The 13,231-nt window shown below is 48.1% G+C and overlaps 1 protein-coding gene across 1 annotated transcript; it reads right to left on the bottom strand.

Moving 5' to 3' along the window:
• Window positions 1-5,034: 5,034 nt before the first annotated feature.
• Window positions 5,035-8,010, bottom strand: LOC146356479 (vomeronasal type-2 receptor 26-like). The gene is made up of 3 exons (XM_084830137.1): window positions 7,939-8,010; window positions 7,437-7,563; window positions 5,035-5,945 (listed from the first exon to the last, which is right to left on the bottom strand). Exons 1-3 carry the CDS (start codon window positions 8,008-8,010, stop codon window positions 5,035-5,037), a joined length of 1,110 nt encoding a protein of 369 aa, XP_084686263.1.
• Between the last annotated feature and the right edge of the window lie 5,221 nt (window positions 8,011-13,231).

The following is a 13,231-nucleotide window of genomic DNA, read 5'->3' as shown; positions in this document are numbered from 1 at the left end:
CAGCAGCCGAGGGCTGGGGATCGGGGAGGGGGAGTGGCTGTTATCTACCGAGAGTCCTTGGTCTTCACCAGACCCCCTCTCCGGGAGACCAAGGTTGTTGAGTGCATGTACTGGAGGTTGGGCCCGAAGGGCAGTCTGGGGATTCTGCTCGTTTACCGTCCACCCCGCTGCACGACTGACTCCCTGGCCGAGGTGCTTGAGGTGGTCTCTGATGTGCGTGTACAGTCCCCTAACTTACTGGTGTTGGGGGACTTCAACGTACATTCGGAGGCCATCCTCACAGGAGCACCTCGGGACTTCATGGAGACCATGGCCTCCTGGGAGCTGCACCATATTCTAACTGGGCCCACCCATGTAGCCGGTCATGCACTAGACCTTGTGTTTGTTTCTGGAGAAGCGGGGAGTGATCTGGAAGTCGGGGGTATATCCACCACCCCCTTGTCATGGTCAGATCACTATCTGGTGATGTTGGACTTCTCGGTTCCACAACCCCTCTGCAGGGGTGGAGGACCCATTAAAATGGTCCGCCCCAGGCGTCTTATGGATCCAAATGGATTCCTGAACGCGCTTGGGGATTCTCTGGGGCATGCCAACGGCCACTCGGTCGAGACCCTGGTGGGTGGCTGGAATGCCGCAATCACTGGGGCATTAGATCGGGTGGCTCCGAAACGCCCTCTCCCCCTGAACAGGGCTCGGACTGCACCATGGTTCAATCCGCGGTTACGAGCTCTTAAACAGGAGGTGAGACGGCTAGAGCGCCGGTGGCGGAAGTCTCGCTCCAAAGACGATCAGACACGGGCTAGAGCTATATCTTCAGCCTATCACGTGGCGGTGAAGGCAGCAAAAAAGGAATATTATGCTGCATCCATCGCGTCTGCAGAGTGCTGCCCCAGGAGGCTGTTCCAAGTGGTCCGGAGCCTGGTTGGTCCTGTGGCTCCGGAACCACTGGAGCATTCTAAGGCCTCCTGTGAGGCTTTGGCAAGGCACTTTGCAGATAAAATTGATCAGATTAGGTGTGTTACTCTGCACACTGTGGATACAGTTAGTGAGCAAGAGGCGGCCTGTGGCAAACCGGTTTTGTGGGATCGGTTCCAGCTTCTTCCTCCTGATGAAGTGGACAAGGTGCTTTCATCTGTAAGGCCAACCACCTGCTTACTTGATCCTTGCCCATCTTGGCTCATTATGAGCTGCAGAGAGAGACTGGGTGAGGGGATCAAGGCAGTGGTGAACGCCTCCCTTGAGGAGGGAGTGATGCCATCAGCCCTCAAGGAGGCAGTGATAAGACCGCTCTTAAAGAAGCCCTCCTTGGATCCTCAAGTTCTGAACAACTTTCGCCCAGTCTCAAATCTGCCATTTTTGGGCAAGGTGATTGAGCGGGTGGTGGCGGTGCAGTTGAAGGCACACTTGGAAGAAACTGATTATCTAGACCCATTTCAGTCGGGCTTCAGGCCTGGGCATGGGACAGAAATGGCCTTGGTCGCCTTGGTGGATGATATGAGGAGGGCTCTGGATAGGGGTGAATGCTCCTTCCTTGTTCTCCTCGACCTCTCAGCGGCTTTTGATACCGTTGACCACGGTATCCTCCTGGACCGCCTGGAGGGGTTGGGCATTGGAAACACTGTATTGCGGTGGTTCCAGTCCTTCCTCTCTGGCAGGTACCAGAGGGTAGCACTGGGAGAGGAGGTTTCGGACCCGTGGCCACTCACTTGTGGGGTGCCACAGGGTTCCATCCTCTCCCCGATGCTATTTAACATCTATGTGAAGCCACTGGGGGCTATCATCAGGAGGTTTGGGGTGCAGTGTCATCAATATGCGGATGACACTCAGCTCTACCTCTCATTCAAATCTTCACCAAGGTTGGCCGTAGAATCCCTGTCCAAATGTCTGGAGATGGTGAGTGGCTGGATGGGGAGGAATAAGCTGAAGCTCAACCCTGACAAGACCGAGGTACTTTTGGTGGGAGACAAGAGGAGGCTGGGGGATGTTGACCTGGTGTTGAATGGGGTACAGCTACCCTTGAAAGACCAGGTCCGCAGCCTGGGGGTCATTTTGGACTCCCAGCTGTCCATGGAGGCTCAGGTGTCAGCTGTGAGCCGGACAGCGCTGTATCAACTCCATCTGATACGGCGGCTGCGCCCCTACCTTTCCGATCATCTGCTCCCATCGGTAGTACATGCCCTGGTCTCCTCTCATTTAGACTACTGTAATGCACTCTACGTGGGGTTACCCTTGAAGACGGTTTGGAAGCTGCAGCTGGTACAGAACGCGGCGGCTCGCCTGATTAAAGGCAGCCGCTGGCGAGATCACATCACTCCAGTGTTGAAGGAGTTGCACTGGTTACCAGTTGTTTTCTGGGCCAAATTCAAGGTGTTGGTTTTGACCTTTAAAACCCTATATGGTTCTGGCCCAGCCTATCTTAAGGAGCGCCTCCAGCAACACCAGACAGGCCGCTTAACAAGATCAGCCTCGGATGGCCTTCTCTCTGTCCCCTCAGCCAGGACAGCTAGACTGGTGGGGACGAGGGAGAGGGCCTTCTCTGTGGTGGCCCCCACTCTGTGGAACTCCCTCCCTAGGGAACTCCGTCATGCCCCCTCTTTAATGAGCTTCCGTCGTGCATTAAAAACGTGGTTGTTCAGGCAGGCATTTGGGGTGGGTTAGGGTATTTTTTTAAAAAAAAATTTATGGTAAAATTTTATTGTTTTAAATTGTTTATGGTGGGTTGTACATCGCCCAGAGTGGCTGGGTGACCAGTCAGATGGGCGATTAATAAATTTAATAAATAAAATAAAATAAATAAATAAATGATGTGGTCTACTGTAATGTGCTCTACAGCAGGCTGCCCTTGTGCCTGGTTTTGAGAATGCAGCCTGTGCAAAACGCAGCAGGTAGGATCCTCAGTGGAGCACCCAGCTATACACATAATATAGCCGTCTTAAAAGATTTGCAGCGGGGGCCTTTCCTTACTGAGCCATATTCAAATTTTCGGTGCACTGCTGACAGACAAACCCCTAAATGACTCGGGGCAGCTTACACAGCTAACCACCTTCCCTTATCTATACCTAGTCGACCCCTGAGATCTTCTGAGGAGATCTTACTGATCATTCTGCAGCCAATGGACAATCACCAGGAAGCGGCATGTGAGTGGGCCTTCTCAGCGGTGGCACCCACTCCTTGGAATCCTCTCCCACATGTGATTTGAGTAGGGATGTTAGAGAATTCTGCCACGGATCCCAGGGAGGCCAAATTCCAGTGAATTTAGCCCCCCAGAATCCATGGCAGAACGGAGCAACCCGCCCCACCACCCCGCAAAATCCCCGCGAAACGGAGCGTACCTGGCTGCGGCTCTGGTGGCAGCTCTGGCGGAGGATGAAGTGGCAGTGGCAGTGACAGCGGCGGCTGCTGGGCTGCTGTGGCCGCAAATGGTGTAGGGGATGCCATTTGCATCCCTGCTTTAGCCGTGATAGGCCACGTAAATATATACGTAGCCAATCACGGGCCAGCGTAGGGACGCAAATGTGTCCATTTATGTCTGCAGCAGCCCGGCAGAGGCTGGAGGCCCCGCTGTGGGTTGGCCTGGCCAGTGGCTCCGCTGCCGAGTGGAGCTGTGACTAGCTGCGGAATGGAGCTGGCCGGGAAGGATTCCGGGGGGGAGGAACGTCTCGGCTCCCCCCCCGTCGAGGATTCCGGGGGGAGGAACTGATCACCTCCCCAACTGCGGACCCCAGAGGAGCCAGGTAAGCGGGGTTTCGTACACCCCTAGATTTGAGTGGCAGAAATGGTGGCAAGTTTTCAATGCCTTTTGAAAATAAAGTTATTCACAAGTCTTTTCCTGACTCTGTTACCTCCGTGTTCAACACTTATGATGATGTGATGTCTTTGATTGCCTTTAATTATTTGTATTTTTGTTTATGTTGCATTGTAATATAAACTGCTTAGAGATTTTAATATATTCAGCAGTAAAAAGGTAAAGGTGTCCCCAACCAGTCATGTCCGACTCTAGGGTGCGGTGCTCATCCCCGTTTCTAAGCCGAAGAGCCAGCGCTGTCCGAAGACGCTTCCGTGGTCATGTGGCTGGCATGACTGAACACCGAGGTGCACGGAACGCTGCTACATTTCCCGCCGAAGTGGTACCTATTTATCTACTTGCAATTTCTTCCTTTCGAACTGTAGGTTGGCAGAAGCTGGGACTGAAGACAGGAGCTCACTCTGTCATGCGGCACTCGGGTCTCGAACTGCTGTCCTGCCGACCTTCCGGTCTGCAGTTCAGCGTCTTAACCACTAAGCCACCGCGGCCCCTAATATTCAGCAGTACAGAAGTATTATAAATAAAAATAAAATGGCTAAGTATCACATGGTAGAAACAATCAAATAATCAGGTGGTCTGGAGAAAAAAAGATTACAGAGGTATATAGTAGGATGGACTACCCATTCCAGTTAATGAGAGGCCATGGTTCCTAGGCTTTGTTTGGTCTACCTGGGAGCACAATGTCATGGTTGCCAAAAGAACTGGTCCATACACTTATTCACTCAACTTCTCCAGTGCCTTTGCATGTGGAGGAGGAGCACGGAAAAGTTCCCTCTGTCATGCCTGTCAATATGGGATGCGATGAGCTCAAACACCAGGGGGAGAATACTTGAATTGGGCCCAGAACTTGAGCACGCTCCGGGAGAGAGCGCAGGACAGGAAGGCCTGGCGTGCTATGGTCCATGGGGTCACGAAGAGTCAGACACGACTGAACGACTGAACAACAACAACAACAACAAATGTATGCTGTGATGCACAATGCCCACAGGGGGAAAATGTGAAATGCACTACCCTCTGTCAACAACGAAACTTGAATGTGATGTGTTTGTTTGTCAATGTAAATAAAAAAGAGAACTGTATAGCTATTACTCAGTGGCAAAAAACAGAGAAGTAGCAAGAGATATAGATTTGTCAAGCAATAATTATATATGATCTGAAACACATGGGGGGGGGAGAGGGGAAATCAGAATCGTGCTATATGACAACCCCCTCAAACAGTGCTATAAGAATCAGATTTCGACTTCTGTTTTCATCATGAGATGCTCCTTTGTATTCAGATCAGGCCTGAATACAAGAATGTAGCACTTGGGAATAAAGATGCAGCCCAGCAAGCCAGCACTGGAGGCCAGGATAGAGAAGACCTGCACAGCCACCATGTATTTCCCCTTGGTGCTCAGATAGGTGGGCACAAAGGACACCCAGACGCTGCAAAAGACCAGCATGCTGAAGGTGATCAGTTTGGCTTCATTGAAAGCTCCGGGCAGCTTCCTGGCTAGGAAAGCCACCGTGAAGCAGATGGCAGCCAGGAAGCCCATGTAGCCAAGGGCAGTGTAAAACATGGTGACGGACCCTTCATTGCATTGCAGGGTGATCTGCCCAGGCTGGGAGTGCATGTCAGAGTCTTGGAAGGGTGGAGAGATGCCCAGCCAGATGGAGCAGATGACAACTTGGACACTGGAAGAAGAAATGACAGTGGAGTTGGCCAGACTTTTCCCCAGCCATCGCCTCACCCTGTTCCCTGGCTTTGTGGCCAGGAAGGCCAGTATCACGGTGATTGTTTTTGCCAGCAGTGAAGAGACGGCAACTGAAAAGATGATGCTGAAGGCCGTTTGCCGGAGCAGGCAGGTCACCTTCCTTGGCCGCCCAATGAACAGGAAAGAGGACAAGAATGAAAGCAGCAGGGAGACGAGGAGAATGTAGGAGAGGTCCCGGTTGTTGGCTTTGACTATGGGAGTCTCGAGGTGTCGAATGAAGATTCCTAGCACAATGCCTGTAATTAGGGAGAGGAATAGGGCAAAGGAAGCCAAGATGATCCCCAAAGGTTCTTCATAGGACAGGAATGTTATGATCTTCTGGATACATTGATCTCGGTCCTTATTTGGATGCTGATCCTCTGGACACTTGCTGCAATGTTCTGCATCTGCAAAAAGCAAGTATCAAAACTATCTCAGACAACCATAGTCTTTTTTCTTCTCATTTTAAACATTTCATCAAATATATTTTCCAGGATTCAAGCTTATACCCAAGAACAGGACCTCATCAAGCTTGCTGTCTGTAGTTGCCTGTCTGCTCTGCCCCCAGTACTGAACCCGCACTTGACATTTTTGCAAGTAGATGCATATGCACAGTCAAAGAAATCTGTCTTAGGTATAGCAGTGCCAAGTCCTTTTTCTTACTCCATATCTTTGTGGAAATCATGCCCATGCTTTCCTGGAAGCAAAAGATTCATACCTGGTCCACGCAAAAAACTCAAATACCTACACATGCTTCCCCTTTTGCACTATTCTGCACACAGTCACAGGAAACATAAAAAGCAGAGAACCTCCCTCACAAACACACTCACTCAGGAAACAGGGACAGCCTGAGTCACTGACCCATTGAGACCTAACGGCCAAACAGGAGAGGACACACAAACACACAGAGGGAGTCATACACACTGGGCCCCCACACACTTACACTAGAGTAAATAATATTTATGAAATCATAGAATCATTCAAATCTCCAGGGCCAGATGAACTGCATCCTAGAGTAATAAAGGAACTGGCAGAAGAACTCTCCAAAATACTGTCTATTATCAGAAATCATGAAGGACGAGTGAAGTGCCAGATGACTGGAGGAGGGCCAATGTTGTTCCTATCTTCAAAAAGGGCAAAAAGGAGGAACCTGGGAACTAGAGACCAGTCAGTCTGACATCAGTGCCTGGGAAAATTCTGGAGCAGATTATAGAATCATAGAATCATAGAAAAGTAGGGTTGGAAGGGGCCTACAAGACCATCAGTCCAATCCCCTGCTCAGTGCAGGAATCCAAGTCAGAGCATCCCTGACAAATGGCTGTCCAGCCTCGTCTTGACTGCCTCCAGTGTGGGAGAGCCCACCACCTCCCTAGGTGATTGGTTCCATTGTTGTATTGCTCTAACAGTCAGGATGTTTTTCCTGATGTTTAGCCGGAATCTGGCCTCCTGTCACTTGAGCCCATTCCTCTGTGTCCTGCACTCTGCGATGATTGAGAAGAGATCCTGGCCTTCCTCTTTGTGACAACCTTTGAAGTACTTGGTGAGTGCTATCCTATCTCCCCTCAGTCTTCCCTTCTCAAGGCTAAACATGCCCAGTTCTTTCAGTCTCTCCTGAGAGGGCTGTGTTTCCAGTCCCCTGATCATCTTTGTTGCCCTCCTCTGAACCCCGTCCAGCTTGTCTGCATCCTTCTTCAAGTGCGGTGCCCAGAACTGGACGCAGTACTCCAGATGAGGCCTAACCAGTGCTGAGTAGAGGGGATAAATCGTGGATATTAATAAAAATAAACAAGACAAGAAAGGATCCAAGTTAACAAATGTCAAAACACCTTCCCTGAAAATGCCTGGGTGAATCTTTGCTCTCTTCCCCAGGGGCCGCCCTTTCCTCCAGAGTCACTGACCTTCCTTGGTGGAGATGGTCCCTTCTGCACAGGGAAAACAGTCATAGCAGCAAACTGGCTTCCCTTCCTGAGGCACCTTGAAGAATCCTGGGTGACAGCTTTCCACACACCTAGAATGAGGCAGGGGCTAAGCATAGATTCAAGAAAGATGAAGGAAAAAGTGTTTGTTAGGCCCAATATATCAAGGGCGAAGAGTCACAGAACAGGAAAGGTCTAGCAGGATCTCCTGATCCAGTTTTAATTTGGAAATTACACTGCTGGGCACAGAACTTTGCCAGCCCTGCCTGGTTCAAACCTGGGAGGGAACCTGGAACCTTGTGGATGCAAACAGATGTTGTGCCACTGATCTATGTTTCCTCCCCAACTATTGCTTGCTGGCTGTCTTTGGCTCTTCATTGGAGCAGGACCTCCTGCTTGCTGAAATCCAGACGTCAGCTGCTCCAGCTGACAGCTCAAGCCATGGACCTCAGGACCACAAACACGCCTTCTGGGTGTTTCCAACCTGCTCCACTCCACTGCTCACACCTTCAGAAACAGCGGTTGTTTCAAACCCGTCTCTGTGCATCTCTCCCATTGTGCTATCCTGTATTCATCCTTCCAGTGTTTTCTTCCTGTAAGCTAACTGGGAAGGAACTGTCGCTTTGTCTCATGCATTTTATTTTATTCATTCACTGATTCATTCTATTTCTTATCTGCCCCATAACTAATGTTCTCTAGATGGAGTAAAAACTAAATTCCAGAGAAGAGATTAAAATATGAAATACAATACCGATATTTAAAAGAATAAAGTACAATATAATGCAAAGCAGTAAAGAGCACAGAAATTGATTTAACAGCCATAATAACCTCGAACGAGGTCTCTAACCTGCCTGGGAGAAAAGGGAAGTCTTTGCCTGGCACCTAAAATAGAATACCGTAGGCGCCAGGTGAACCTCTTTGGGGCGTTAATTCCCTAAGTGGGGTGCCACCACTGAGAAGGCCCTCTCTCTTGTGGCCACCAGCCTTGCTTCATCTGGTGAGGACACCTGGAGGAGTGCCTCTGATGATGACCCAAAAGTCTGAGCAGGTCGATGCGGGAGGGGATTTGCCTTCCGCTACTGTAGTCCCAAGCCATTTAGGTCTTTAAGGCTCAATACCAAGACTTTGAATTGGGTGTGGAAATGGCCTGAAAGCCAGTGCAGCTGACAAAACAGTGAGAGAATCGGTCAATTCCATTTACTAACCTAGCAGCTCTATTTTCAGCTAACTGAAGTTCCTGCACAGTCTTCAAAGGTAGCCCCACGTACGATGTATTGCAGTAATCCAACCGGGAGATTACCAGAGTGTAGATAACTGTCAGCAGCCTATCTCTGTCCAGATAGGGTCACAGATGGTGAATTAATCCCAGCTGATAGAAGGCGTTCCTGGCCACACAGGCTAACTGGGCCTGAAGTGACAGTGATGGATCCAGGAGCACCCTTACGCTGCCTGCCTTTAGCTGCATTCAGGGGGAGTGCAACCCCCTCTGGGGCAGGTCAAATGCCACTGAACTGGGGAGACAAGCCACCTGCTAAAAGCACTTCCTTCTTATCTGAATTGAGCTTTGGTTTTGTAGCCCTCATCCAGCCATTAGCCTGCTCAAACAGTGATTCAGGTGGTGTTCAAGGAATTGTTTGTTTGTTTGTGTATTTTTAAAATCGATACCCAGCTTTTCCACACAGCTTTGCCCAAGAAGGCACGTTGATGAGGCAGAGAGAAAGCCCCAGTACCATTTCAAGGTGTAAGCATCGTGAAAACAATGCAGTGATGACTCGAAGCCAACATGGATTTGTGAAGAACAAGTCCTGCCAGACGAATCTGATCTCATTTTTGGATCAGGTCACCTCCCTTGTGGACATCATATCCCTCGACTTCAGCAAAGCTGAAGTGCAGCTCCAAGTGGGCTAGATGAAACAACTATTAGGTGGATCCACTGTTGGCTACAGAATTGGACTGAAAGAGTGCTTATCAATGGGATCTTCTCCAACTGGGGAGAGGTCATGAGCGGGGCACCGCAGGGCTCAGTCCTGGGCCCAGTGCTCTGCAACACTTTTATTAAAGACTTGGAGGAGGAGGTGCAGGGAATGCTGATCAAATCTGCAGATGACACAGAATTGGGCGGGATAGCTAATACCCTGGAAGAAACAGAATTCAAAGTGATCTTAATAGGCTGGAGTGCTGGGCTGAAAACAACAGTATGAAATTTAATAGGGATCAATGCCAAGTTCTGCACTGAGGAAAAAGAAACCAAATGTACACTTACAAGATGGTAGATACTTGGTTCAACAATACTACAAGCGAGAAGGATCTTGGAATCGTTGTAGATGACAAGCTGAATATGAGCCAAAAATGTAATGTGGCTGCAAAAAAGGCAAATGCTCTTTTGAGCTGCGTAGACTCTTCTATGAATCTATGATTCTATGCTGTCCAGGTTTTTGAGGGCCCTTGGGCAAGACACCCTCAATGGGGCCACTCATCTTCTCACCGCCATTGTCACCAGATGTGTCTGGTGGTGAAAAGAAAGTCCGATGCTGTAAAGAACAATATTGTTTAGGAACCTGGAATGTAAGATCAATGAATCAAGGTAAGCTGCAGGTGGTCAACCATGAGATGGCAAGATTGAACATCGGCATCTTGGGAATCAGCGAACTAAAATGGACAGGCATGGGCGAATTTAATTCAGGTGACCATCATATCTACTACTGTGGGGAATAATCCCTTAGAAGAAATGGAGTAGCACCCATAGTCAACAAAAGGGTGGGAAAAGCAGTACTGGGGTACAATCTTAAAAACGATAGAATGATCTCAGTACGAATCCAAGGCAAACCATTCAATATCACAGTAATTCAAGTCTATGCCCCAACCACTGAGGCAAAAGAAGTTGAGGTTGATCGGTTCTGTGAAGACCTACAACACCTTCTAGAACTATCACCAAAAAAAGATGTCCTCTTCATCATAGGGGATTGGAATGCTAAAGTAGGAAGTCAAGAAATCACGGGGATAACAGGCAAGCATGGTCTTGGTGTATAAAATGAAGCAGGACAAAGGCTAATAGAGTTTTGCCAAGAGAATCCGCTGATCATAGCAAACACTCTTTTCCAACAGCACAAGAGGCGACTCTACGCATGGACATCATGAGATGGTCAATACTGAAATCAGATTGATTATGTCCTTTGCAGCCAAAGATGGAGAAGCCCTATACAGTCAGTCAAAACAAGACCCGGAGCTGACTGTGGCTCAGATCATGAGCTGCTTCTTGCAAAATTTCAGCTGAAATTGAAGAACGTAGGGAAAACCACTAAACCATTCAGGTATGCCCTAAGTCATATCCCTTATGAATATACAGTGGAGGTGAGGAATAGATTTCAGGGATTAGACCTGATAGACAGAGTACCTGAGGAACTATGGATGGAGGTCCATCACATTGTTCAGGAGGCAGCAATTCAATCCATCCCAAAGAAAAAGAAATGCAAGACAGCAAAGTGGCTGTCTGAGGAGGCTTTACAAGTAGCTGAGGAAAGAAGGGAAGTGAAAAGCAAGGGAGAAAGGGGAAGATATATCCAACTGAACGCAAAGTTCCAGAGAATAGCAAGGAGAGAAAAGAAGGCCTTCTTAAATGAACAATGCAAAGAAATCAAGGAAAACAACAGAATGGGAAAGACTAGAGATCTTTTCAAGAAAATCGGAGATCTCAAGGGAATATTTTGTGCAAAGACGGGCATGATAAAGGACAAAGAAGGCAGGGACCTAACAGAAGCAGATGAGATTAAGAAGAGGTGGAAAGAATACACAGAAGAACTATACAGGAAAGATATGAATGTCTCTGATAGCCATGATAGTGCAGTCACTGAACTTGAGCCGGACATCCTCGAGAGTGAAGTCAAGTGGGCCTTAGGAAGCATTACTAACAACAAAGCTAGCGGAGACGACAGTATTCCAGCTGAGCTATTTAAAATCCTAGAAGATGATGCTGGTAAAGTGCTGCACTCAATATGCCAACAAATTTGGAACACTCAACAGTGGCCACAAGACTGGAAAAGGTCAGTTTACATTCCAATTCCAAAGAAGGGCAACGCCAAAGAGTGTTCAAACTACCGTACAATTGTGCTCATTTCACCTGCCAGCAAGGTGATGTTCAAAATCCTACAAGCTAGGCTTCAGCAGTATGCGAACCGAGAACTACCGGAAGTACAAGCTGGGTTTCGAAGAGGCAGAGGAACTAGAGATCAAATCGCCAACTTTCGCTGGATCATGGAGAAAGCAAGAGAATTCCAGAAAAATGTCTATTTCTGCTTCATTGACTACGCTAAAGCCTTTGATTGTGTGGATCACAACAATCTGTGGCAAATTCTGAAAGAGATGGGGGTACCAGACCACCTTACCTGTCTCCTGAGAAACCTGTACGAGGGTCAAGAAGTAACAGTAAGAACCAGACATGGAACAACCGATTGGTTCAAAATTGGGAAAGGAGTATGACCAGGCTGCATATTGTCACTCTGCTTATTTAACTTATATGCAGAGTACATCATGAGAAACGCCGGGTTGGATGAATCACAGGTCAGAATTAAGATTGCTGGGAGAATTATCAACAACCTCAGATATGCAGATGATATCACCCCACCGTAATGGCAGAAAGCGAAGAGGATCTAAGGAGCCTGTTGTTGAGGGTGAAAGAGGAGAGTGCAAAAGCTGGTTTGAAACTCAACATTAAAAAAACTAAGATCATGGCATCTGGCCCCTTCACTTCCTGGCATATGGAAGGGGAAGAAATGGAAGCAGTGACAGATTTTATTTTCTTCGGCTCCAAGATCACCGCAGACGGTGACTGTAGCCATGAAATTAAAAGACGCTTGCTCCTTGGGAGGAAAGCTATGGCAAACCTAGACAGCATAGTAAGAAGCAGAGACATCCCCTTGCTGACAAAGGTCCGTAGAATTAAAGCTATGGTTTTCCCAGTAGTAACGCTGTAAAGAACAATATTGTTTAGGAACCTGGAATGTCAGATCAATGAATCAAGGTAAGCTAGAGGTGGTCAAACATGAGATGGCAAGATTGAACATCGACATCTTGGGAATCAGCGAACTAAAATGGACAGGCATGGGTGAATTTAATTCAGGTGACCATCATATCTACTATTGTGGGCAAGAATCCCTTAGAAGAAATGGAGTAGCACTCATAGTCAACAAAAGGGTGGGAAAAGCAGTACTGGGGTACAATCTTAAAAATGATAGAATGATCTCAGTACGAATCCAAGGCAAACCATTCAACATCACAGTAATTCAAGTCTATGCGCCAACCACTGAGGCCGAAGAAGCTGAGGTTGATCGGTTCTATGAAGACCTACAACACCTTCTAGAACTAACACCAAAAAAAGATGTCCTCTTCATCATAGGGGATTGGAATGCTAAAGTAGGAAGTCAAGAAATCACCAGGATAACAGGCAAGCATGGCCTTGGTGTACAAAATGAAGCAGGACAAAAGCTAATAGAGTTTTGCCAAGAGAACATGCTGATCATAGCAAACACTCTTTTCCAACAGCACAAGAGGCGACTCTACACATGGACGTCACCAGATGGTCAATATCGAAATCAGATTGATTATGTCCTTTGCAGCCAAAGATGGAGAAGCTCCATACAGTCAGAAGCAGATGAGATTAAGAAGAGGTGGCAAGAATACACAGAAGAACTATACAGGAAAGATCTGAATGTCCCTGATAGCCATGATAGTGTGGTCACTGAACTTGAGCCGGACATCCTCGAGAGTGAAGTCAAGTGGGC

The sequence above is a fragment of the Heloderma suspectum genome, chromosome 2, assembly GCF_057233095.1.
Source record: "Heloderma suspectum isolate Gila_16-S chromosome 2, 16-S_ref, whole genome shotgun sequence".
Taxonomy (NCBI): Eukaryota; Metazoa; Chordata; class Lepidosauria; order Squamata; family Helodermatidae; genus Heloderma; species Heloderma suspectum.
The sequence above is the reverse complement of the archived record's forward strand: the minus strand, read 5'-3'. Positions and strand labels throughout refer to the sequence as shown.

What these genes read in the sequence shown, in the direction of transcription:
- LOC146356479 (XM_084830137.1), bottom strand. Translation starts at nt 8,010, where the DNA reads ATGGGAGAGATGCACAGAGACGGGTTTGAAACAACCGCTGTTTCTGAA. An exon ending in TGAGCAGTGGAGTGGAGCAG is followed by an intron (nt 7,564 to 7,938) that starts GTTGGAAACACC and finishes ATCTATGCTTAG; the next exon opens with CCCCTGCCTCATTCTAGGTG. An exon ending in GACCATCTCCACCAAGGAAG is followed by an intron (nt 5,946 to 7,436) that starts GTCAGTGACTCT and finishes TGCTTTTTGCAG; the next exon opens with ATGCAGAACATTGCAGCAAG.